The sequence below is a fragment of the Paroedura picta genome, chromosome 3 (assembly GCF_049243985.1).
Source record: "Paroedura picta isolate Pp20150507F chromosome 3, Ppicta_v3.0, whole genome shotgun sequence".
Lineage (NCBI taxonomy): Eukaryota > Metazoa > Chordata > Lepidosauria > Squamata > Gekkonidae > Paroedura > Paroedura picta.
This window is the reverse complement of record NC_135371.1, coordinates 150,160,738-150,188,490: the sequence shown is the minus strand read 5'-3', so window position 1 is coordinate 150,188,490 and position 27,753 is coordinate 150,160,738. Positions and strand designations below refer to the sequence as shown.

At 42.9% G+C, this 27,753-nt stretch overlaps 1 protein-coding gene across 2 annotated transcripts in view; it reads left to right on the top strand.

Moving 5' to 3' along the window:
* The window catches only part of CA10 (carbonic anhydrase 10), a 426,373-nt gene that overhangs the window by 73,973 nt on the left and 324,647 nt on the right, over nucleotides 1-27,753 (top strand). For both annotated transcript variants that reach the window (XM_077328676.1, XM_077328677.1), the window contains exon 3: nucleotides 5,957-6,031. In XM_077328676.1, the coding sequence (XP_077184791.1) occupies nucleotides 5,957-6,031 (75 nt within the window). The remainder of the gene's footprint in view (nucleotides 1-5,956; nucleotides 6,032-27,753) is intronic.

Sequence of the window (27,753 nt, the reverse complement as noted above, 5' to 3'; positions counted from 1 at the left end):
CTCATCAGATGGCCATGAGATTAGACTGGGTTGGCACACTGTGTGTGTGCATGTGAGTGTATGTGCGCATACAAGTGCGTCAGACAGGATGCCCAGCAAGGAGCATTTGAATGCTTTTCTCATTCTCATTTCGCAGCCCTGTGTTTTTGAGACTTCTGTTACTAATCCTGTTTTAGTGCAGATTAAGGTTTGAGAAAATACCCAGCTTCCTTGCTCATCTTCCAAGACCTCTTGGCCTTTTGCATCAGACCACTGGAAGAACGGCTAGATCAAAGCTTCATCCCACCCACCCCTCCCCCGGCGATTTGTGGACAGACAGAAGCTCTGCTTTCATTTCACAGAGAGTGACAAGCCCTGCTTGGTGACGTTCAGAGTGTATTTCAGATGCGCAGCATATTCCTGAATGCCATGTTCTTTGGGTGCAATTTTCTCATTAGCATTTTCCTGGAGCGTGTGCCTACTGTAAAGATTTCAAGGTTTCCAGGTGAATATGGCCCTGGGGAGAGGCTCTCCAGTCTGCTTGCCTGGTAATATGAACATAGCCTTTGCTTTCCTGCCAGGCCTGTACAATTCAGGCTTGGCTCTGGCTGTGTTTTTTGTCCTTCCTCTCTTATCTTAAATGCCCTGTTCATGTAGTATCTCTGGCACCTTAATCCTTGGGCATTTGCTTAGTGTATCTAGCTTCAGCATAATCCCTGCCGAACATTAGCTCAGCCCCTCTGAACTTGGGAGTTGCTGGCACAGCAGGCTATCGGATTGGGTTGTTAGTATTGCCTCCCTTGAGCTTCTTTTTAGCATGCTTAGCTTGATGCTTGTTGACCTGATAAGGATTTTATAAATGTCTAGTAACGACCGCCTTGCCAGGTCATTGCCTCCTCCTCCTGAGATGTTTGCACTCTCAGTTGGTTATTTGAGTATAAAACAATGGTTACCTGTTTTCTTGTGCTCCTGGAAACTCATAAGCAGAAAAATGCCTACAAAGAGAAACTTCCCACTTTCCCCTTTTTCTCTCCTGCATCAATTAATAGTAAATAGTGGCGTTCATATGTATGTGTGCGTACACATTAATATGTGGCTGTGTTGAATGCCATCAGATTGCTTCTGATTTAGGATGACCCTATGAATTAATGTTCTGCAAAATGTCCTATTGGTAACAGGTCTGGCAAACTAAGGTCTGTGGCTTCCTTTATTGAGTCAATCCATCTCATGTTGGGTCTTCAACTTCTCCTGCTGCCTTCACCTTTCCCTAGCATTATTATTTTCTCCAGTAGCATCAAGATAGCCAATGCTATGAAAAGGGAGTGGGAAATAGTTCATTCTTTTAGATACGCATATCCTGCTTTTCTCCCAAATGGGGATCGAAAGTGGTTTGCAACATTTGGCCCTTCTCCATTTTCTCACAACACCCACGTTAGAATCATAGAATGATAGAGTTGGAAGGTACCTCCTGGGTCATGTAGTCCAACCCCCTGCACTATGCAGGACACTCACATCCCAATCGCTCATCCATTGTAACCTGCCACCCCCTTGAGCCTTCACAGAATTAGCCTCACTATCAGATGGCTATCCAGCCTCTGTTTAAAATTTTCCAAAGATGGAGAACAAAGAAAGAATGAATGGTGACCATAGCAGAGAGGGGATTTGAACCTGGGTGTTCACAGTTCTAGCCCCTCACCCTAATACTTGCCCTGCTACAATATGCTGTTCTTCCTTTATTCCCATAGTTGTCCCTTGGAGGAAGTTAACTTGCAGGGGGTTCCTCATGCTGACCAGATTCAAATCTGCTTAGCTTCAGTGAAGTTGGTGTGTCTCATGCTATCTAACTATACTTGGGACCCCCTAGACCAGTGGTTCTCAACCTGGGGATCGGACCCCTTTGGGGGGTCAAACAACCCTTTCCCAGGGGTTGTGGCAGGGCAAGCAGCTTGGCTGGTAGAGCGACATCCACACAACAGCCTTGCGGGGTAGATTGAGATAGAGCGTTCATCTGTCTGGAGCAGCGGAAAAGAGTGAGATCGGCATGGTGGGACAAGACGCAGAACTGAACTGAGAAACCCCAGAAAAAAAAATTATATACAATTCTGAACAATGGATCTTCACGCCATCAGTCAGTTTCAGTTTAATTTCTGTGAAAGAACACTTGCATAATTTTATGATTGGGGGTCACTACAAGTTCTTAGCACCATTATGACAACTGAATTTGTTTTATGAGTATCCCAGTGTTGCAAAAGCTTTTTCTGTATATTGTTATATAGGCACATGGATAGCTATAGATATTTGTTTATGATTAAATTCTTATTTTGCTTCTGTATTTTGCATTTCAGTGAAATTCTCAGTTATTTATCATAATACTGCTTAACAAAGCATTAATTTAAAATGATCAAAGGCCACAATTCCTAGAGAATGTAGATGATTACATAACAGTGGCCCATGTCAGAAAGAGGTTAGAGTTTCAGATCAGGATCTGGGAATCCTGGGTTTATATTACTAGGTGATCTTGTGCCAGTCTTTCTCTGTCAACCTAATGCTTTATTTCCTTCCTTCCTTCCTTCCTTCCTTCCTTCCTTCCTTCCTTCCTTCCTTCCTTCCTTCCTTCCTTCCTTCCTTCCTTCCTTCCTTCCTTCCTTCCTTCCTTCCTTCCTTCCTTTCAGTGTATATACCATCCCTGCCTGTGACATCTCAGGGTGGTGGTATGAATATAAAATGAGAAAGGGAGAATTCTCTGGGCTGCTTGCAGGAAAGGTGGAATAAAAATATGCTAGATAAGGAAGTCCAAAGTATTGATTTATCAATAATGAAATAGTCCTTATGTTCTTTTCTCAAGGAGAAGGCACACAAATCTCCCATACTTCTAATGGGAGGGGATTCCAATATCAAGGAGTCACCTAGGGCTTACTAGACTGTGGTGGGATATTTTATTTCACCTGAGAAATGTCTACCATTTCCACATTGAACAGCTCTTGTGTCTCTTCTGAGGAAGGACATGTGTGAATCCCAGTTTATATTGATTTGGCTGTATTTCTGGGAGAGAAGCAGGGACACTATTGTGTCCAACTGTAGAAGCCCTCAGTGCAAAAAATGGTAGAAGATTGTTGAGGATTAATATTAGGGTCACTTGTCCCACCATTATCTTAGCTGACAGTTCCAGCTTTTTAGTATGTATTTAAAGGTAAAGGGTAAAGGTATCCCCTGTGCAAGCACCGAGTCATGTCTGACCCTTGGGGTGATGCTCTCTAGCGTTTTCATGGCAGACTCAATACGGGGTGGTTTGCCAGTGCCTTCCCCAGTCATTACCGTTTACCCCCCAGCAAGCAGCTGGGTACTCATTTTACCTACCTCGGAAGGATGGGAGGCTGAGTCGACCTTGAGCCGGCTGCTGGGATTGAACTCCCAACCTCATGGACAGACAGCTTCAGATAGCATGTCACTGCCTTACCACTCTGCACCACAAGAGGCTCATAGTATGTATTTAGAGCAATGTATTTAAAGAAGTGGCTTCCATAGTGTAGTACTGTGTACCACATACCTGCAATAACCTGAAGCTATAGATTGGGTCCTGTCAACTCTTCCACTAGTGCAAGAGCCAGTGTTGGCTAAAGGTGAGTGTTTTTGACTGGGATCTGGGAGGCCCACATTTGAAACACTACTTTGCCATGGAAGTTCACTGAGTGACTTTGGGCTAGAGATACACATTCTAAACTACCTTACAGGATCCTTATTACAAAGATGAAATGGAACAGGGAAGAATAATATTTTGTTACCTTTTAAAGGTCCCCCTTAGAGAGAGAGGCAGGTTATAAATTTCCAAATAAATAACATGGAATAACAGTGTAATCCAGTGCTCAGTCCAATCCTCTTCCATTGTTGCTTTTTGTTACTGCAAGTCTCAAGACCTGCAGCATAGCCTTTTGAGTGGTGGAAAGGAATGCTTGCTTTCCCTTTTTTCTGCAGAAGGGGTGGTAAGATACAACCCTATGCACCTCAGCTACTGGTTTCAATTAAAAAAATGACAGGTTTTTAATTGCAAGTCACTTTGAGTGTCAGTCTGACTGCAAAGCAAGGTAAAAATACCAAATATGTTTCCTGATCTCAGAAATTAAGAGAGAGGATACTCCTTCAGGTATCCCAGACTCAGGTCTTAGAAGAGTGGGAACGTTTCCACCTTTTGCTCTCCCATTCCCTACATTACATTCCACTCTCTTCTAACACTGTAGCATGACAAAGAAACAGAATCTCTATCCTTGGAGCTATTAACAGTAAAAGGATTCAAATACCATATTCTCCAACCCCAAACAAAAATCCATTATGTATTTAGTATTTTCACTGTGGGCGGTTGTTGAGATAATATTCTTCAATCCAGAAAATAGGTTTGATTGTGATGCAGTTGCCAAAAACAATACTGCATTGCAAAGTTTTTCCTAAAGAGCTTAACGTTGTGTATGAATCTGCCTACGTTCTGAAGTGTGCAGTCAGAGTACGATGCTTGAGATCATCCGTAGACTGTACAGGTTTGAGCATGTGCTTGGCAGGTAGCTGTCAGGTTTCCGTAGTTCTGTATGAAACCCCAGAATCTTTGTAGTCTGAAAGTAAGATTTCATCTTTTTATTATTTGATTTATTATCTTTCTGCAGGTGCTGTTATTAGAACGGAACATTTTTCTGTGTAATAATTCTAACTCTTGTTTGAATACTTCCTTTTCCGCTCAGTTGGCTCAGTTGAAATAAAGTTGATGGTCTGTTCTTGGTTTTGGGTGAACTGGTTTCCAGTCCTTATAGTCATTTTCATAACTGGGGATGCAAGTCTTAGCAATCCTTCTCATAACCCAACTGTATTAATATAGATGAGCAAGCAGTCTGTTTCCTGAAACACGGATCTATACAGATCTTAATATTGATTTAAGCAATTCAGAATTCCTGGCAATATAACATTAACCTTCCCATCCTTCTTTCCCTTTCTTTCTCCTCCAGCCCCCCCCCCCCGGCTTTAGCCAGTATGTATCCCTTTGGCCCTGACCTAGATGACCCAGGCAAGCATGGATCTCATCAGAACTTGGAAGCTGACCATGGTTAGGACTTTGAAGAGAGATGATCAAATTCAGGGTTGCTGTGCAGAGGCAGGCAGTGGCAAAACCACCTTTGTTTGTCTCTTGCCTTGAAAAACCTCTGGGATTGCTCTATATTGGCTGTGACTTGATGGCTCTTTCCACTACCAAGTCCCTCATATTTGTTCTAGCTCATTGATAGGTAACCTTCCTAGTCCAAGTGCTGAAAAGCACTGCAGAGTCTACATGTGAAGGGGGGAAGAGATGCAAGAGTTGTACTTGATTACTAGTCATATGGGAAGTAAGCCTGGCCAGTGCTTCAGGGGTCTTGACCTGACTGAGCTGTCGCTTTTGTGGGTCTGAAAGAGATCCAAACATAAGCCACACTGTTGCCCTCTCCCCATCCCCGTCAATATTGACTGTGCCTCATGAGCTTTCCTTGGTACCTGGGGCAGAAAATTGTTTTTGCATGCCAAGCAACATTAAGGGGTGCATACTGATATTTGGTATGCATAGCAGGAGGCAGGGCATATTGTTCTGTGCTGCTAACCTCTGTTTGTAACCAGCCTTGCACCTTCAGTTGGATTAATTTGTCATTCTTTCACAAGTTGAACATTGGCTTGTTTTTGGTGATTACATTGCAATGGTCTCTGAGACTTTTTAATACATGGAAAATGTGCAAGAGGCCTTAGTTTATTTCCAGGGTTGTTTTCTTTTCTTTTTCCTTCTTTCTTTTTAGCCCCACTGCCATGCAGCAGCGGTGTGAGTGTTGCTCCTTCAGCTGACTGCCACCATGGGTGGACTTCCTTTTATGACTTCCAGTTAAGATCCTTCTTGGGCATGTTGGATGGAACCTGGCAAAAGTATAAGGAAATGCTGCTACCCTACTCTTATTTTTCCTTTTCCTTCCTATAGCTCAGCAGAATTCACCGAAAATCCATGAAGGCTGGTGGGCTTATAAGGAGGTGGTCCAAGGAAGCTTTGTTCCGGGTAAGTGCAACTGTGCAGAACCAATCGCTTTATATATGTACGTTAGTGTGTGGCTCATTGGCTCCTACGATGCATCCTTACGAAGTACCAATAAATGTAAACTTACCCATTATAACACAGATGTGTTGTGAAAATCAGTAGCACCCTACTTGCTGCTTTACCAGAATGGTACATTATTGGTGAAGACCCTCTAGCCTTTTGTCTTTGTGTTTATTTTTTTCTTTCAAACCCTACTTCTTAAGCACTAATTCGTACTTGTGATGTGAAAGCAGAGGCAGGCAAGGAAGTCGAACCACCACCTTTGAATGCAATAGTGTTATCTTGCAATGAAAAAATGGGGAAGGGATCCTAGTAAGGGTCTTCAGTTCTTCTGAGAAGTTGCCAGAAATTCTAACCCAAGATTCGAAAGAGAGCAAATGTAAGAGAATGAAGCAATCCTAAATAGAATCGTACTTTTTAAATTAGTGGGCTTACAAGAGTGTAACGTGGAGTAGGATGGCAGATTAATAATAAACGGAGAGAATGACTCTGTAGAGAGGCATAGTAAAAGGGATTTTAATCAGCAAAACAGCGCCCATTATTCCAAGGCTATCAAGGTATATCTTTAAGAAAGGAAATGGAACCATTAAGGTAAGGTATGTTGGAGAATTGTGTACAATACTAACATAGCCGGTACGTGAAAGGACTGGCAGGCAACGGTCTTTGGCGGTCTAAAGAGCTTCTTAGAAATGTTTAACAGAAAGGGAAATGATAGAGACAATCAGTTGCCAGTAATCCTAGTGTGAAAGGTGAACAGATGCATGCCAGTGCATTAAAACAGTTGCACGGAGTGCTCCTATGTTTATTGATTGCTTATTGTGAAATCTTGTGTAAGCTGCTTCCAAATAACAGATTCGCAACTAGCTACGTTTGGGCTGCAGAAACTTGATGTATTATTGATCAGCATACCAGTTATCTGTACTGTTTAGTTGTATAGTTCTGGTATCTAATAGGCCTTCGTACGCCAGCTCTGAATTTTGATGCAGTTTGCCACTTAATATTAAAAGCTTGCTGGCATTTAATTACAGAGGTTGTCATGAAGTGTAGAAGCATGCATCTCTGTACCATGTGGGACAAATGTTGTGCCCGGGAGCTATGATGGGTTCAAAACTCTTAGACATGTACCCAGTGTGGATTCCCTGTTTGAGCATGTGCACACTTTATGGTGTTTGTTTAGCTATCCCAGCACTCTTGTGCATACATCATGTGCGCTAACCCCATGACTTATGAGCCAGCCATTGCACTTGTGATACTGGGTGCATATTTGCTGTGGGTGATTTCTTACATGAAAAAAACGACCCCTACTTTGATTGCAGCAACTTGAAGGCTTTTAAAATAATTTTATTGTAGGAGAGCAACCCTTGAATACACATCAACCTCTGATGTCTTTGCTATCTGTGGACTAATAACAGAGTGTGGCAGAATTGCTGACAACATTAAAGATGTTTTTTTATCTGGGATAAGTGATCATGTAAACAATCGGAGGGTAGTTATATGCCTGTGCAGGACTTTGTAAGTGGTTCAGGTGAGAGGCTATCTGAATATGTTCTCCACCCCCCACCCCTGTTTCTTAAAATTCTTTAACTAAAGATGCCAGAGATTGAACCTTCTGCCTTTGTTCTGCAAGTGTTCTGTCATTGACCGTTTATGCACTGGAGGTTTCATGCCAAGGCGCAGGCCAGAGTTTTAGCTGTGGCAGGTTGCCCCACTTCTTCCTGCACCCACACAGGGGAGCATTTGATCCAGTGCGCCTCATCCACCCCCGATTTGTGCTCCTGCATGAGAGCTGGGGCAGTGAGGTTCCCAGTGCGTAAACAGTCATTGAGTCTCTTCACTCCCCTATACAGGACGCACACAGACACACAGACACACACATGTAGTGTAATAACCAGTGATTTCTTAATAGGTCCAAAAGACACAGTTGTCACTGCATAATACTGGCCTTCTGAATACACCTTGAAAGTGCTTGAATTTAAATAAGCAACCATACCACCCCATTTCTGTAAGTGTAGGGTGCAGCTGCTACTCTGTCTCAACAACTGCAGGCTTGGAGTGCCCAGCAAACCTAAAATGATTCCCTAAACATCCAGGAGCATAAATAGAATCGAAAGTAGAACACGCTAAAGCAATTCTACATTCATGCTCCAGGTCCTGCAGAGATTTGTCTTTGGCTGACGCTTCATAAAATGCAGCCATATGTTCTGTTCTGGATATTTCTGTTAACTCTTCTGAAGGATGACAAGCCTTTCCTGCCTTTCAGTTTATCCTTCTGCTAAAACATTGCATGGAATTAGAATAAAATGAACAAGACAAAGGACATGGCAGGAACATATCCAAAATGGAAGTGGGTTCATTGTCTAATGTTCATTTTGCTTGGACAGTTTCAAAAAGTGCGCACACTTGGGGAAAAAGCATGCTTCCTGCTAGGTCATTCACCATCCGCTATATTTCAAATGCTTGCACTCGATTTCAAATGCTTGCACTCGATGGAACTTTTTAAAGAATGCATTGTGTGCCTACTTCTTTAATGTTTCTTTTAAAATCAGATTTCTCTTTCAGTCTGCCCTTAATTTCTGAGATTAGAAAGAGATCAATGCAGTATAATCATAATAGATACCCAGATCTATCTGTCTATCCAGGCTGGTTTATTTGCATCTATGTGAGACCTGAATCTAACTGGATCACAGAAGCTAAGTGAAGCCTCAGCCATATCTGGCTAAAGTCATCCTTGCTCTGATTACATCTGGGGTAGATTACTGAGATGTGTTTATGTGTGTGACTGCCTTGGGAAAAGGTCCCAAAACTTCAGCTGACCCAGAATGTGGCAGACAGTTTTTGGGGGGCTAGATTGTATCATCCCAGGGCTGAAAGTTGCTCATTTGTTTCTGGGCACAGTTCAAAATGTTGGTTCTTACCTTATAATAATAGACATTTATTGGCATAACTGATTCTTACCTTTAAAGCCCTTAATGTCTGGAACCTGTGGTACCATCTACTCTGGGGGTGCCAAACTATGGTTCTCCAGATGTCCATGGATTACAATTACTATGAGCCCCTGCCAATTATAGTCCATGGACATCTGGAGAGCACAGTTTGGCCACCCTGGTCTACTCCCATAATGTTCAGCCTGCCAGTTAAGATCAACCTCACAAGCCATGGTCTCTGTGCCCCTGTCTTCAGATGTGTTTCAATAGTGGCACCTTACCTTTGAAATGACCTTACTTCTGAGGCTCACCTGGTGCACATACTGCTCTATTTAAGCATCAGACCAAAATGTTTGTTTATTGTATTGGCTGAAAACTATTAAGTTCATTTCAGCCACTCCATGCTTTATACGAGTCCAGTAATACCTTCGAGACCAACAAGGTTTTTAGTATATAAGCTTTCAAGAGTAGGAGGTCCCTTTAGCTTTCCTATTTTTTTTCCTTCCAAGGAACTCTTATAGGGAACTTAGGATATGACAGAATGACTGGCCTGTCAAATTTTAAAGCAGAGTGGAGATTCGATCCCTGGTCTTCCTGATCCTAGTTCTGCACACTGAAGCAAGCTTTCTCAACCAGGGTTTCACAACATTGGTGTTAAACATTTATCAGGTGATATGAGCATGTACAGTCATGTTGAACTATACTCCACTCCCAAATGGTCAGTGATGGGCCTGGAGGTGGTGGGAAGGGAGGGGTCCCAAGTGGGTGTGTACACAGCTATGCCTCCCAACCATATCCTGTACTTTTGGGTTTTCCTGAAGCCTGAAGAATGTTTCAGGGGTTTCTCAACTATAAAAAAAAGTTGAGAATGGCTACACTGAAGGGAGGAATCAATTTCTAGAATATTTTACAGAGCGAAGGAATCACAAACAAAATGGTTTCTGATTAATATATTATTATTTATTATTGGCTGATTTCTTTAAATTTATGGACTGACCTTGCTGCCGGAGTGGACTCAGGGCAGTGGACAACAAGTACTGAACAATGCAATTAAAATTACAGATAGTTTTAAAATCCGTTCTAAAAACTTTACCCATTGATATGGAACCAGAACCCAGGGTGAGGGTGTGATACAGGATGGAGTCCAATTATAGATGTTGATGTTGCCTGTTTTACTGGCCTCAACCATAGACCTGGTGGAGGAAGACTGTTTTGCAGGCTCAGTGGAACTCAGTGATCTCTGACAAGGCCCTGATGTTTTCTTGGAGTTCATTTAATAGGGGACTTCAAAATATCACTTCAACACAAAGATTTCCCACTCTTAGTACAACCCAGGAATGTAGTGGACTTAGCCTATAATAGGGGACTATTGTAGGCTGAGTCCACTAGATCACCAGGTTGTGTTGAGAGTGAAAAACCTTTGTGTTGAAGTGATATTTTGAAGGAAAGGAAGACGTGAGTGTGAAGAAATCTTTAAAATTTATGGCAAAGAGAAATGATTCTTAGAAGTCACTGAAGACGTTCTTCAAAAATGAGATATCTAACTAGGGACTTGTTATGACTGACTTTTTGCTGAGATTACTGCACATCATGGGAAATAAACCATTTGAAATGGTCACTTTCCTTGCACTTCTCTTGGACCTTGACTGATGGGTTGTCAACTACTATCAAAAAGGCGGTGGCTTATTTTGGCCTTCCAAAAGGTTATGTGAGGGATTGTGGGTCCTGTATAAACAGAAGCCATATGAGACAGGCACAGCGGCAAAGATGCTAATCAGTGAGTGAAAAAGCTGGAAGGATGTTACCCAGTGAGTATTGAACCAGATCACAGTTGAAGGTATGTAGCATTTGTCTCTACAAAGAAACCTCATGGGATGTATTATGCCTCTTTTGCTTATTTCAGATTCCTCTGCTGTTTTGCCTAAGAAAGAACTCTCACCTTCACTTCTTGCATTTTGCTTCAGGCAAAATTCCACTGGCAACTCTAATCTTTATTTAAAACTACCATAACAGAAAGGCACAAACATTGTCAATAGATTTGACAAAATATGGATAAAAAAGAACACACGTCTGTGTCCTTCCACAGAAATGTGTCGAGAGTAATGGGGGTGATTTATGCCTGGTGTTTCCATCAAAAATAATTGTCATTTACTACAAAAGCCTGGGAGGACAGTAAACTGTCAGAATAGTGTGACCTAAGTGGGAAGGGGTGAGCCGTTTTGCTTCCTATAAAAGGAACTGGAGCATACTGCAGGCATGGTTGGTTGCAAAAAAGCCTTTTGATAGTCTTACTGCAAGTTTCTGGAAGGAAGGAAGGAAGGAAGGAAGGAAGGAAGGAAGGAAGGAAGGAAGGAAGGAAGGAAGGAAGGAAGGAAGGAAGGAAGGAAGGAAGGAAGGAAGGAAGGAAGGAAGGAAGGAAGGAAAAGCAGTGTCAACAAATCTGAACCTGCAGCTTTGTCTTTTTGGTCTAGAACTGGTTTTCAGTCTCCATTGCCAGTTTCATATCAGGGATGGATGAATATTCCCTATTTTGGTTTTATATCTATTTGAATTTTAGTCAACGAGTTCAATTCATCCCATTGGTTCTGGTCCATCCCTCTGGGGCAAGAGAGAACAACTCTGCTCCATCCTCTATATGGCAACATTTTAAATACTTGAAGATGGTTATCAAATCCCCTCTCAGTCGTCTCCTCTCCAGGCTAAACAGACCAAGCTCTCATGTGTCCCATGACTGTATTTTTGCCAAGAGTGTCCTTATAGGAGGAACCCTCACCTAAGTGGTTCCAACATGACAGCATTGTTTTTTTCCTTCGGGGTATCAGGAAGACATGTAGACAGTGAACTTAGCAGAATAACAATGTTCTCTTGTTATCTTGTTTTCTTTTTCTGTAGTGCATTCCTTCTGGCAAAGGGTTTGTTTTTCTTTGGCACCAGTATATTTAACCTCAGTCCATAAGAAGTCATGTGAAGCCTAATGTACAAGTTGCCTGATAGTGATATTTGAGATTCTTAACCTTCTGACCTCTTCTTTTTTGTGTGTGTAAAAAGCTTATAGTTGAGCTGAAAATTGTGGCTGTGAAATGTATCAAAATACCTTAAATGTCTCTTATTAACAATTTGGAAGAAATCATTATCTGAGCTCCCATCCCCGGGAAGTGTGGTATATAAATACAAGAATAAATGAATACACTTACTCACAAGATAAATCAAGACAGCAGTTGAGAACCAAACTCATTTTCTTAGAGGATCATGCAACAAATATAGCAGAATATGGCCCTCATGAGATGGAAATTCATCAGAAAACACAGGTAGGTTCGGCTCCCCCTCCCCCATGTAATTAGTCTTGACCTTCTCTGGTACAAAATGAAATGGGGAAAATATGAACTGATGGGTTTTCTACCTTTTGTCAGATTTATATTCCACTCCCCCCACCCCAAGGAACTCTGAGCAGAGGGATTATAGGAGATGACCCCCTTTTATCAATACAAAAGTTTTTTTATAATAGGTTAGGCTGAGAGATGGTTACTGATCTCATGTTGACACACTGACCTTCACAGAAAAGGAGAATTTACTTAATCAGGGGTTGTTTAGCATTACTAAAACCTTTACTTAACAGAGTTCCACTTGTGTAGTAGATTGTGCTAGTGTTAATGTAAGATCAAGCACCAATTTTCCAATCAATGTGATTGTATGCAAAAGGCTAACAGATGCAATCATTACAGCCTAATTTGGAATTGTGATGTGATTTGATCAAAGATAGCCATGGGATGTGTGAATATGCTGAAATATATCTTACACTAAGGCTTGCACAAGTAAGAATGAGAGAACGGATAGAGTTGACATTGTACAAGGGCTACTTGTGTCAACTTTTATATATTCCTGCTCATGCACGTGGAAATATTCTGTGGGATCTTACACTCAGACTCTGGATCATAAGACGATGCATATGTGTGAACTGGATTCCTTTATTTAAATTGTCATAACTCATACCAGTCTGATAACATAGGAAATGTGCTATTTTGTATGCCAGTTCTATTGGATCCAGCTAGTACTGCTTTTGAGTGAGGTACAAGGGAAAAAAAAACAGGACTGTCCTTGGGCAGTAGGATAACCAAAACCAGCTGGTTTGAGGACTGTAAGTGGTGAACATACACAGTTCATATGAGGAGAGACAGTTCTTCAAAGATGATGATGATATCATCCATTCAGTCATGTCTGACCCTCGGCGATTCCATAGGAAAGTCTTCACCATGGACCCCTGTCAGAGAGACTGCTTCTTTTAGTTGGTTTATGGTCATCCCTGTATCCGTATCTTCAAAGAGGAGCACTTCAAATAATGAAGGGCTTTAAACTGGCACCTTAAATTGAACCTGGAAACACATTGGCAACTAGTGTACTTGGAGGAGGGCAGGGTGCTGTTCCTGTTGGCTGCAGAGGAAAGGACGCACAGTAATGGGTTTAAACTACAAGTACAACGATATAGGCTAGATATCAGGGGAAAAAACTTCACAGTCAGAGTAGTTCAGCAGTGGAATAGGCTGCCTAAGGAGGTGGTGAGCTCCTCCTCACTGGCAGTCTTCAAGCAACGGTGGGATACACACTTTTCTTGGATGCTTTAGGACAGTGGTCCTCAACCCCCGGTCCTGGGACCGGTACCGGTCCGTGGCTCAGTCGGTACCGGCCGTGGCTCCTTCTTGTCCTCCTCCCCAGCTGCTGCCTCGGGGGCTGCCCTGTCACTCTGCTGCCGGCTCACCTTTGGTGCTCTCCAGCGGCTGCCATGGCTGGGGCTCTCCCTTGGCGTGGCACTACGCAGCTGCTGCTGGCAGCACCCCCTAGCAGACAGTGGGAAGTCAGGGGCGCCGGCAGGAAAGCAAGTGGAGCATGGGCTCAGGCAGTGGCGGTGATGTCCCTTGTCAAAAGACTACCCCCCCCCCCACGGGCCTCAGTAAATTTGTCAAGCGTTGACTGGTCCCCGGTGATAAATAGGTTGGGGAGCACTGCTTTAGGATGCTTAGGGCTGATCCTGCATTGAGCAGGGGGTTGGACTAGATGGCCTGTATGGCCCCTTCCATGATTCTATGATTCTATTCTACTTGTTTCAACATAAGAGCACAAACAAGGTGCTCTATTTTGCATAGATTGCAGTTCTTGAGTTGCCTTTACAGTATGTAAAAGTAGTAGTCCAATTATGGAATTATAAAGCATGAATCATTGTTAGATTCACTGCATCTAGAAGGGAGACAAGATGACACCTGAAATACTAGAAGGTACTTCTAGCAACAGCAACGATCTGTTCCCTCAACTAATGCAGGACCCAATATCACACCCAAGACTCTTCGCCTGATGTATAAATGGCAATTTAACCCCATCTGGGGTAAGCTTTCCCTGTAGAATATGACTCATACCAACCACCATTCCCTTCATCTTGTCTGGGGTAAGTTTCAGCTTGTCACTCTTAGCCACTTGACCACAGTGTCAAGACCTTGATTTAGGGTTGAGGCTGCAGCATCTAGGACCTTTGGTAAAGAATATAGAGCTGGTAAAGAATATAGAGCACATTAATTATTCTCATCCCTAAAGTTCTGAATAATCACATTCAGCTTAATACCAACTTCACATTCCAGATGCCATAATAAAATGAAGAGATCAACTGTATCAAAACTTGCTTACAAATCCAACATAGATGATTGCTTTGATCAGGCTGTAAATGGAGATTGTCCACTGGAACAACTACAGTTTCTGCCATCCCATCGCTGAGCGTTAAACCAGATTGAAATGACTAGGGGCAGATGTGTCACCTAGGTATGCTCATCCACCTTTGATAGAACAATAAATTGGAAAGTACACGATAATGGCATACACAATGTTTAATTTTATTGCTGTCTTAAAAAGATCATTCCATAATGTCTAGCTCCCAAACGTTATTTTACCTGTTTGTTTTTTAAAAATAGAAACCATGAAGCTTCTTGGGTTCTTATTATTTCATAGCATTGTTTGTGAGTTTTATGACTTCAGTTGCAGGACGATATGGTGAGGCAACGTCTAAGCAAAGTACTACACATTGTTAATGAGAGGAACTTGAGCAAAAATTATTATTATTTATTAAATTTCTATACTGGCCTCCCAGTATGGCTCAGGGTGGTATACAAGGTGGGTTAAAATTAACAGTAAATTAAAAACAGTATAAAGCAAAATAAAAATATAAGTAACAAATTAGCAGCATTGAGCAATAGAGGCCTCCAGATATTCACTGCCCATAAGTCTCCAGACTAGGTGTCACTCAGTGGGGGAGTTTTGTAGGGGAGGGCCACAGATATAAAATAATTTTACTGTTGCTGGACTAGTTCCTTGAAGAAGACCAAATGCCATTATCTTGTTTCAGTGGTTCTCAATCTCCCTAATGCTGCAACCCTTTAATACAGTTTCTCATGTTATGGTGACCCCCAACCATAAAATTATGCAAGTGTTTTTTCACAGAAATTAAACTGAAACTGACCACTGGTGTGAAGATCCATTGCTCATGATTGTACATAATTTTTCCCCCCTAGGGTTTTTCAGTTCAGCTCTGCCTCTTGTTCCACCATGCCGATCTTGTTCTTTTCCACTGCTCCAGACAGACGAACACTGTTATCTCGTTCGACCCGCAAAGGTGTCTTAATCCCCAGGTTAAGAACCACTGCTTTGGTTGATACTTGCTTCTTTGTTGTAACTTCTCCGCTTAAACCCACAAAGATCCTTTAGATCAGTGGTCCCCAACCTTTTTATCACCGGGGACCGGTCAACGTTTGACAGTTTTACTGAGGCCGGGGGGAGGGTAATTGCCACCGCTGCCTGAGCCCCTGCTCCACTTGCTTTCCTGCCGGTGCCCCTGACTTCCCGCTGCCCGCTGGGGAGCACTGCCAGCAGTAGCTGTGCAGTGCCATGCTGAGGGGAAGCCCCAGCCATGGCAGCCGCCAGAGAGCACCAAAGGTGAGCTGGTGGCAGAGTGTCAGGGCAACACCCGAGGCAGCAGCCGGGGAGGAAGATGAGGAGGAGCCGCGGCCCGGTACTGATTGATCCATGGCCCAGGACCGGTCCACAGACCGGGGGTTGGAGACAGCTGCTTTAGATAGCACAAGGCCGAAGCTGGTTGAGTAAATATCCTAAAATCTTTTTTGGGGAAAAGTCCATATAGCAGCATCTGTTATTTAAATTAGGGAACTTTTGCTGATTCTAAGATTCCGTGGAAGAAGCATCATTGATCTATACTGGTAAGTAGCATTGTATATGTATATGAGTGCTCTGGAGCACATTCGCGGAAATGACTTGAAACAGATATTCCTTTTTTATCATTATTGAGTGTTTCTGTGTACCACTTCTCATCTACTTATCTATCATAAATAATTCCCTGTAAGTGTTTGACAATGAAACAGAAGGGCCTTGTTACAAAACATTAAATACATGGAACTGCGTTGTATTCCAACAGTGTGCTAAATTCATCCATATCTGAGAACATAAAGTTAAATCACATTAGCTGATTAAGACTTGTCTAATAAAAGTTAAGTTTTGCCATTACAGTTTCTTAGCAAGTGTTTACTCTACATTCCTTCAGTCTAGCTCTTGCATATGCTGTCTTTGCTTCTGGCAGGAAATTCATCAGAAATAATCTGTCTTTGGTATTCAGGCAGAGCAAACGTACTCCTGAGTGAGTAGGTACAGTTGTTTCTGTTGCTCATTTACAGTGCCATCCTAGGCAGAGTTGCTGTAGTCAAAAACCATTGATTTGAATGGGCTTAGAGTGGAGAAGATCTGCGTGGGATTTCACTATAAACTGGGTTTTGCTTTGCCATTTTCTAGTTGCTTGCACTGACATTGACTGGATTAGCTGGAGTGATATAAAGCTGGCGATTATAAGCTACACGTGCTGATCGTACGGAATTGCTAGCATATGAAATGCTTTCTATGGCACTATCTCCTTCATCCAGCTCTGAAGACTAGATCTTTTGTGCTTACTGCCATTTTGTAGACCGCAATAGTGGGGCTAATAAGTATTTGTTGAAAACCCACTCAGCGAAGGCATAGTTGAGCCCGATTTTGAGCTTGTTGTGTCATTTCAAGATATTAGCCCCTTTCTCCCATTGGGGGGGGGGGGAGACGATTTCCATGCTTGTTCAGCTCAGAAAGCTTCTCTTCTAAGCATACGATTATCGTATTTCATTGAAGCGGACTGGCCAAACTTGAGTCCGTGCAATATCTGGGACAGTTCCTCTCTCACTTTATTTGCTGTTGATAAAAGGTAAAGGTATCCCCTGTGCAAGCACCGGGTCATGTCTGACCCTTGGGGTTACGCCCTCTAGCGTTTTCTTGGCAGACTCAATATGGGGTGGTTTGCCAGTGCCTTCCCCAGTCATTACCGTTTACCCCCCAGCAAGCTGGGTACTCATTTTACTGACCTCAGAAGGATGGAAGGCTGAGTCAACCTTGAGCTGGCTGCTGGGATTGAACTCCCAGCCTCATGGGCAAAGCTTTCAGATGGCTGCCTTACCACTCTGCGCCACAAGAGGCTCTTTGCTGTTGATAGCTGCAGGTAAATAGCGGATGGCTTAAGTGAATGTCAGCTTCTGCATGGATTTGATGTTATTTTTGATGGGAAAACACTTCCTATGCAATTCTAATCAGAATTGTACCCTTGTATACCATCAATTTCAAGAGACGGTTGCAGCTTAGGACTGCACCAGTCATGTGCCCGTTGGTTTCATATTTTACAGGCATCCAGTGTTTATCTTTATATTGGTGCATGCAAAAAGGAAGTTTGCCTTTCAGGATGTACTGGAAATTAGTACTGGGCGGTCCCATTTTTCTTGCCCTGCACCGCTATCATATAATCATTGTTGAAGGGCAAACCAGCAGGCTGCTTTGTGTTTCTTCTTCTTCCTCATCCTTGCCTCTGAAATAACAAATTAACCTTGTTCCTCTTCTTCACTATGCTGGTTGTAACTGGAACACAATAATTTATACAGATAAGGAACGTTAGTCATGGAGGAACATCTGTTTATATCCCTCTAGATGAGCAGAGCTCCATATTGATAGAGGAAGTGCCTAAAGCCCATGTTGTCAGGGTATTTTGCAGGCTAAGTTCTATCTGTAGGAAATACGTTACGAATAATTGAACTACATGGTGCTAATAACCCCAACATCTGTCATCATCATCCTGGTTTTTCATGTGTATTAATGCATAAGAGGGAGGTTGGGATTTCCCGAATGCTGGATTGGTGTGCTACTTTATGTATTTCTAGCCAGCCTTTTGACCCAGTTAAGCACAGAAGGTGTCTGATGACAAATATAGTCATAAAATATTACACTCACAGATCAGAGAACCCCACATTGTCTTGTCCCCATATGTAGTAAGAAAGCAGATTGCTTCAGCTCTCTGTTTCTGTTTGTGCATTCTTTGCAGTCTTGAAAGTTGTGAAGTCTGCTTGTGACATTCTAGTCAATGCCCCCCTCCAGAAGGTGTAAGAAGGAAGCGCATGGCTCAGAAAATGAATAACAAATGTGTGTGAGAGAGAAAAACACCTGAGCACATTTTGGAAGTGTACTGTTATAGCAGTACAGTTTCATTCTGGTCTCGAGCGAGTATCCTAATGAACCCTCCATGTTGTGAAATAATTTCAGTAAAATAACCCCTCACCCCCATTCCTTTCTCTCTCTGTTTTTGTGCTGTTTTATTGTAACTGCTGGTTTTTACTGATAGCTGTTGAAAAATTCTGATGATCGGTTTTGTTTCCAGTTCATTTAATTATTTTGATTGTTGTTATTTTTTTTTAAATGTCATCAGCTGCCTTGAAAGGACAATGGATTGTAAGGGATGTTGTTGTTAGTTGCAAAGTCATGTCCGACCTATCACGACACAATGGACAATGATCCTCCAGGCCTTCCTGTCCTCTACCATTCCCCGGAGTCCAGTTAAGCTCGCACCGGCTGCTTCAGGGACTCCATCCAGCCACCTCATTCTCTATCATCCCTTTCTTCTTTTGCCCTCCACCATTCCCAGCATTAGGCTCTTCTCCAGGGAGTCCTTCCTTCTTATGAGGTGGCCAAAGTATTTGAGTTTCATCTTCAGGATCTGGCCTTTTAAAGAGCAGTCCGGGCTGATCTCCTCTAGGACTGACCGGTTTGTTCACCTTGCAGTCCAAGGGACTCACAAGAGTCTTCTCCAGCACCAGAGCTCAAAAGCCTCAATTCTTTTCTCTACCTAAGGGAGTCTCAAAGTGGCTTACATTCGCCTTTCTCTTTCCTCTCCCCACAACAGACACCTGTGAGGTAAGTGAGGCTGAGAGAGCCCTGATATCACTGCTCGGTCAGAACAGCTTTATCAGTGCTGAGGCGAGCCCAAATCACCCAGCTGGCTGCATGTGGGGGAGCGCAGAATCGAACCCGGCTCCCTAGATTAGAAGTCCGCACTCCTAACCACTACACCAAGTTGGCTCTCCTGCCTCCTGGGTTTGTGGGCAGAAGAGCTGAATATCACGGTCTTCTTCTTTGTTCCATTCTTGCGTTACAATGATCAGTCCAATCAACCCATTTTCTCTTTAAGCTTCTGTCCGTGGTATTTGAACACTTCTTCCAAACAGTCTTTTTAAATGTAAAAGAGGAGAATATTCAAGGGGAATAATTTATAATGGATGCCACGCTGAAGGCGTCTACTTGAAGCGCTTCAACCCCAATTGGTCGTATTTGGTTATTAAGTGGTTTTCGGAACGGAGCCCAAACCTTTGGCATTATGAGTGCCAGTTATTGCACTCTGATCTCAATTACAAAAGGGTGTATAAATCCCGACGAAGGCCTAGATCTATTAGCGTCATTATCATGGTTCTATGCCGCAGACCGATCAGCACAATTTATAAGAGTACTCTGCACAAAGTGCTTCCCTCCAAAACCACAAAGAAAGCAGTGTACTTTTAGACTTGAACTAAAGTCAGAAATGACTGGAAGTTGGAGGCTCTTGAGTGAGATGTGCAGCGTTGCCTTCTGTTGCCAGCTTGTTGCCTAGGCAGAATGCTTGCAGGGGGCCCCTGTGTGCATCAACACTCCATTCTTTGATTCAGCTGTCTTGTCTCAAAGGCCTCTGTGAGTTTTTCTATGCTCATGTCCCCAAAATGAACTTCAATCAAGGCATCTGCCACCTTTTGGCATGTGGGACAGAAATTTTATTGGAATTAATTACCTTAGATCAGTACTTGGCTGCTATGGTGCCACTCCTTATAAATCAAAGTTTTGCAGGGGACGGACAGTGGTAGCAGTAATTGCTCCCCCAGTGCTATGATCCTGCCGCTTTGTTCAGTGAATTTTGCATTCTGTACCAAAACCACAGCCACAGGGTATGAATGCCACCCAGAGAAAGGTACTCCAGTAGCTTGATCCAGGAGTGGTTGAAGGATTTGTGGGACCTGTAGCACCAGAGCCAGTTTAAGGATTTGTGGGGCTATGGCAGAGTACAATTGTGGTGGAAGCAGCCAGAGTGGGGGCGGAAGGACCCCCCAAAATGGAAAGGGGTAGTACTCTGAAAGTCCTTAAAGCGGGCAAAGGGGGAAGGAGAGAGGATATGGCTTTGATCCATGGGGGGAAGGCACCATGTGGGGCCCCTGGAAATGTGGGGCCCTTAGCACATGCTACAAGTGCTACATGGATAAACTGGCCCTGCCTTGGGCTAAAATTTTAATTTTGCTTTACATTTCTGACTTCTCTTCCAGGAGTCATACGTAGCGTCAGGGTCTATAACTGTCCATGTTGATGTTTTTGGTTTAGTTTCCCCAGAGGTCCAAGTGAGACTGTATATTTCCGATTTTTTACTTAACAATTCCTATTCAACATAGACAATGTTATATAAAGGTAAAGGTATCCCAAGTGCAAGCATCGCGTCATGTCTGACCCTTTGGGTGACGCCCTCTAGCGTTTTCATGGCAGACTCAATATGGGGTGGTTTGCCAGTGCCTTCCCCAGTCATTACCATTTACCCCCCAGCAAGCCGGGTACTCATTTTACCGACCTCGTAAGGATGGAAGACTGAGTCAACCTTGAGCCGGCTGCTGGGATCGAACTCCCAGCTTCTTGGTCAGAGCCTCAGACAGCATGTCAGCTGCCTTACCATGCTGCACCACAAGATATATGGGATAATGAAATAACAGTGAAAGCAACCTTTGTTAAATAATAGCCTCCAAAACTTCAGCTCCCATCAAATTCATCATTCTAACCAACAACAACAACAACAACAACAACAACAAACTCATTGGATTGGATCCAGTAACCTATCCTTGGATGGTACTGACAGATCCAGATCTTACCCTCATTCACCTCCTTCCTGACTCTGATTCCCAGAGTCGTAGGAAACGTGGAGCACTAGCATGGAAATCGTTCAGGGAAGCTGTGCTGGCCTGTGGAAAGGACTGTGTATGGCTACGTATGTTCTTGAATTCTGACTGTTAATTGTTTATTATAAACTGACGTGAACAATGCTGTTCAGAATAGCACACTTTTAAGAAAGTGAATGCAGATATCAATGTGCAAGTTGTAGGGGCTTAAGCAAATGTGAACAGACCTCTAAATCTTCAGGGAAGCTGTCTTTCCTTCCCATTTGGATTTTCCTTTCCTTGGAACTGTGTCCCATTTAAGCATCTCCCTGCATGGATTTCACTTGTGCACCAGGATGTGGGGGGGGGGGATAGTGCTGATTGCAAGGACACTATCAGAGACGAACACACACACATCTAGTTCTGTGACTTGCATATAGCCACACGTACTGAAGTTTTAAATGCATTTTGGTGTAGTGGTTAGGAGTGTGGACTTCTAATCTGGCATGCCGGGTTCGATTCTGCATTCCCCCACATGCAACCAGCTGGGTGACCTTGGGCTCACCACAGCACTGATAAAGCTGTTCTGACCGAGCAGTAATCTCAGGGCTCTCTCAGCCTCACCCACCTCACAGGGTGTCTGTTGTGGGGAGAGGAAAGGGAAGGCAACTGTAAGCCGCTTTGAGCCTCCTATGGGTAGAGAAAAGCGGCATATACGGCATAAAAGAACCAATTCTTCTTCTTCTTCTTCTTCTTCTTCTTCTTCTTCTTCTGATTAGATAGAGGGAATTATTAACTCCCTCTCCTCAAATTCAAGGGCATTCATTGGCAGTCCCCCATGCATGCCCCCCCCTCCGCTGATTATCAAGGGACACTCCTGAGTCATATGTCACTGGGACCTGTAGTAAGGAGGATGTTCTTCCTGCCCTGCTGCTGTGAAGATCTGCTTCTGTAGATTCATTCTGTTTGCAGGAATTGGGATCTAACCTATGGTTTTTCCTCATTTTTCAGCACAGCTGCACAAAACCGATTCCTTATTGAACAAATGTCAACCCAGTCCACATTGAATCCACCAAGTCCAAGGTGGCTTAACTCTTAAGCACCCTGCTTAGTGGGTTTGTTTGTGAGTCCTCCTGTGGGGCAGAAGGATTAGTGTGTGGCAAAAGGCATGAGAAGATCTACGAATCAATATGCACCACAGAGAAATGCTCTTTGTTTTTATATGCTAATGCACTTTTGAGAAGCCATTATGGTTTATTGCTTAAATACAGAATAATAGGATTTTTACTGCATGTAGTGTTTATAGCTTGCCAAAAGCTTTGTGTTTTCTTAATTATATTTTATCAAATCTTGGATTTAATGGATGATTATGGCTTGCAGTTGCTGCTCGTTTATGTGGGGAGGAGAAAGGAGAATCCAACCTACTTTTTTTTTGTTTTTGCTTTTAAAGTCCTGTTGTTGAAACTGTTTTTCCATATAGTGTCATTTGGGAATGAGCAGATCTTTAGCCTTCAGACATCCTAATTCTTGAACGTGAGAAATGGTTGGGTATTATCCCAATTCAGTCATACTGATCTTTCATACTACTCAAAAGGTAGGCCTCAAAACTAGAAACTGAACTCCATAAATTGTTGCACTGTCATTTCAAATCATAGGCCACCTAGGAACCAGGTGACATAGGTCTTTGACATGGTAAGAGGCTTCCTCAACCTTGATTACTATTATTTATTTATAATATGATTAATATATCACCGCTTCCAACACTGGCTTGCGGCTGTTCACAACACGAATAAAACAATCACAATAAAACTTCAGCATAAAAACACAATTACAATAATAACATCCTAAAAACCCAAAATTACAATATACAACATCAAAGTGGCAGTATAATCCTACAAGCTACAAGACTTCTCCCAACCTCTGTGCAGTTGCATCCATTGACTGGAACAGCTGGCGATGGAAGATAATAAAGGATGGGTCCAACAATGGTTCTAGGTTAGTCTAATACCTAACCTAGAACCTGGGGGGGGGGGGGTGATGTCCCCAGTACTCATTGTGCCCGACCTCAACCAAATACCTGGTGGAAGACCTTTATCTTGCAGGCCCTGCAGAATATATAGCTATATATGCATCTGTTCATCTGGCTGAATATGACAATGTTCTTAGGTTCCCAAGTTTTAGTGATTTTTAGTCTCCTCCTTGAAGTAAAAGGGCTAGGGCAAGTGTACATGCTGTGCATTTTTATTGCAAACACACAAAGTATGACTTCTGTGAAAGCCTACTGATTTCACTGTATTTGGACTGGAGTAACTGCTTGGTTAGTACCCTCCACTTCCCCCCCCCATTTTAGTGTTGAATTTGTCATGTAGCTCTTCTTTTATGTTTAAATTTTAATACAGCTAGACTAAATGCGAACTACCCTGAAGAATGCTGCTTGAAGACAATCTACCGAACCGTGGAAATCTTTCGAATTCCCCAGGGGATCTCAGGCTTCCAGGATTTTTAATGCACTCTTTAAATCGGTTAACTGTTATAATAAATTAAAATAAAATAATAGAGGAAATAGACTCCCTGGTGAGTTTTATCACTTCTTATAACTTCCTGTTTTTATGATGGTATTGTCAGGTGGGGAGGGGCAGAAGCAAGTAACTCTGCCTGGGTGCTTGTCTTAGAGGTTGAAATAAGGATTGTTGCCAGACACACTCCCTCCTCCCCTTCCCCCTTTTCACCTTTCAGGCTGCAGCTTAGCTCTTCCGGCAGCAACTCCCCTTTTCTCAGGCTGGTCCTACTCTTCTAAGGGTGGGATGGGCTTGGGAAGATGGGCGGTGCCATGGCCCAACTCTGCCTTGCAGCTCTGCTTCCATTACCACCATCTACTGCTGCACTCCCTAGGGCAGGACAACAGATTCCATTATCATTTCCATTTTAGGGAACGTGGCAATAGATGTGTTCCACATCAACAAGCTGAAATATATTAATTAGTTGCTGTAACTAATGAAACCTATTGGATTGAAACTAGATGAAACAGTCATACAGTTACACACCGTATTTCAAAACTTCTGGCTAGGCAGCCTTCATATCTTTGTGTTACATAATTTATGTGCTTTAGAGGGAAGAGACAGATTTCCATTTGACTGTCTCTGCACATATGCCAGCATACTAAACAAGATGAAGGTTAAGTCTGCAATCCTACACACAGTCATTTGTAGTAGTCCCCATAGATAAGCATAGGTTTCTTTGGGTAATGTAAGGTTACAATTGTTGAAAACTTTCCTGAACTGAATACTGATAGTTACTGGGGGAAAATAGTGTTTCTCTGTTTGATGGAAAATAGAATCATAAATACTGTGATTTGAAACAACATCCTGTAGAGCTCAGGTGGTTGAAGGGCATAAAATATTACCAGATCACTGATGTGGGCTCAGTGGGTGATCTTGATGCAATATAGAATGACATAGGATGGTGTCATCTTGTCTGAAATACGGCTACGATTGCTATATCAGAAAGGACATTGCAGAGTTGGAAAAATACAAAAGAGGGAAAACAAGAGAGAAGAGCTGGGTTTTGTTTATTTCCCACTTTTCACTACCTGCAGGAGTCCCAAAGCAGGTTACAAACACCTTTCCATTCCTCTCCACACAACAGACACCCTGTAAGGTAGGTAAGGTTGAGACAGCTCTAAGAGAAGTGCTCTTCAAGAACAGCTCTAAGAGAAGTAGTCCAAGGTCACCCAACTGAGTGCATGTGGAGGAGGGCAGGGAAGGAGGTCCAAAAGTCGATCTACTGTTCACACCCGGGGGGGGGGGGTCACTGATCTCCCTGTCCAACCCCAGCCTCAACCGTAGACCTAGCGGAAGAGCTCCGTTTTGCAGGCCCTGCAGAATGCCGGACGTTCCCGCTATCATGTCTTTCCCTTACATGTCTCTTTACTAAAACTGAAAGCCCCAGACTTCATCTGCCTTTCCTCACAGGAAATATATTCCAACCCTTTGAGAGCCAGCATGGTTTAGTCATTAAGAGTGGCATAGAGCAAATTTAGAGTCCAGTGGCACCTTGAAGACCAACACATTTTTATTCAAAGCATTGCATTCGAGGAGGTGTGCTTGCACACACAAGCTCATGCCTTGAATAAAAATGTGTTGGTCTTCAAGGTGCCACTGGACCTTAAATTTGTTCTGCTGCTTCAGATCAGCACAGCTACCCACTTGAATCTAGTAAAAATAGTTATGTAAGAAATTTAGCCAACTTTATAGTTTTTGATTGTTCTGGCTTTTTGTTTTTTTCTTTTGCTGAGGGAGCCAATGGTATGTGCGCAAGGATACCTTGGAAAAGGTATATAAAAGCAGGAACAAGGTTCTGGTCCTCTTCTGTGTTCTTTTTCAGTTTATCTCCACTTTCTTGGCTGAATGCGTCTATGGAAGATTAGTGTAAAAGCTCCCAACCTGACTGCTTGTGTTAGATGAGAAGTGAGCAACTTGTTCTGTTGACATATTGCTCTTGGAAATGTATGAAATTATTGTATTGTAAAGAGTTAGCATTGAGGTAAGATATGTTAGATGTTTTGTTTTTGATTTGGTATCAATTCTTGAGCTAATAGGAGCTAGTAGAGACTAGTAGAGACTTTATCCTCTTGGTTAAGGAATCTGTAATAAGATAAAATGATGGAACGAACTTTATTGCCCGGAAATCTTCATTGTTGCATGATCGCAAGAAAACAATTGAATATTATTTGAGTTGTGTTTAGTTCCTTTCAGAACAGATTTTATTTCCTCTTTGTTCAGGATGAGAAAAGCAGCACCATTGAGATGCATCGCAAAAAAACATATTGCAATCAAAGCAATCAAAGCAGTAAAAGATAAAGCCGCAGAAATACAATCAATGAAATAAGCACATGTCTATCCAAAAATATTAATATCCTGCTTTAACCGGGGGGGGGGGGGCTGGGGGGGAAGGTTCTGTACTCTTTGTAGAAAATTGGTAAGCTGTGATTTTTGACAGACTGTCAGACAAAGTGTAGTAACTGCCAAAAACAGTGCATGTGAACCACCCTTTCCAGACTGACATATCGGTACTGAGATACTCTGACACTTTTGTTCCCAGTATGTTCCCTTTTCCTTGCTAATATTCTCTTGGCTTCCTTATATGACGTTGCTGAGCACTTTGAATAGTAGCACAAAAACCCTCAAGAAACATGTGCTATGTTTTTCTATTTGGCTAAGGATGAACATCTTTAAATATGGATGGATATTTTATTATATGGAATATGATGCCCTCTAAATACTGCAGCTGTTTTTCTATAAATATACTACTCAGAACTCTCTTAGATTAACTAAATCAATGAAGTGTATTTATCAGTAATGTTAATTATGTAGGATGTGTAGTACAGTGATGATGCAGGAGACATCACATACCTTTGGTAAGAATTTAGGATGTCCAGGGGGCAAGGAAGTGAATGAAATAAATTTATTCTCAAGAAGAAAGCATAACTCAGTGACTTTTTATGATGGAAAGAGCTGGAGAAACTGTATATTGTGCATGATAATGTCCACATCTCCATCAGGAGATGAATCAACTTGAGAAGTGGCTATGATTTATTTATGGTACATGGGAAGAACCCTCAAGACATGCATCTCATTGTTCCAGCACAAGGCAGCCCTCCTTATTTATGTTCCGTTTTTTAGTGTTTTTTCATGAGCGACTATTGTGATTCCCCCCCCCCCTTGTAGATTTATAACAGATTTATAACTGCGGACCTCTATGGCATCATGTGGCTCTGCTTAGACAAGGAGTTGGACTAAATGGCAGTTTCTGCTGATACCCCATTCCTGCTGCAGACCCCTCATGTCATTCCTCAGGGTCCTCTATTCCCCCAGGAGCAGTATTTTGTGGTGATAATTGGGCTGCAGTGGAAGGGGGGAGACGTGAAAGTTCGATTCTGTCATTGAAAAATGTCATCTGGAACCAACCCAAGGGCTTTGTGATTCTCTTCCATGGAGGGTCATGATATCATATATCATGAGAAAGTATAAGCATATGCTTATCCTTCCATTGATCTCCTTAATATTTGTGAAATGCCTCTGTGGGCGGAGTGCTGTCCGGGACCACATCTGGTGTTTGGACTGTACTTCTGCCCGCACGGGACAATCTGACCGGATTGGGCCGGCCCTGGAGTGCCTGCCTCCAGAAGCCAGCCACAAGGTGCTCTGGCAGCTTCACATCCAGACCCTGCCTGGCAGCCAAGGAGGGCGCTCCTGCCCTGCCCTGCCTCAGCTGCCAATCAACACAGCCTCCAGCGGCCGCCACACAGCAACTGGCTGCATGGCTGTCGCCCCAGCTGCCAGCATGTCTCCTACCTCACTCACCATACACCAGGGTGGCCAGCTGTGGGGCCGTCTCCCCAGCAGCCAGCAGGAACAGGAGGTCTCCCAGA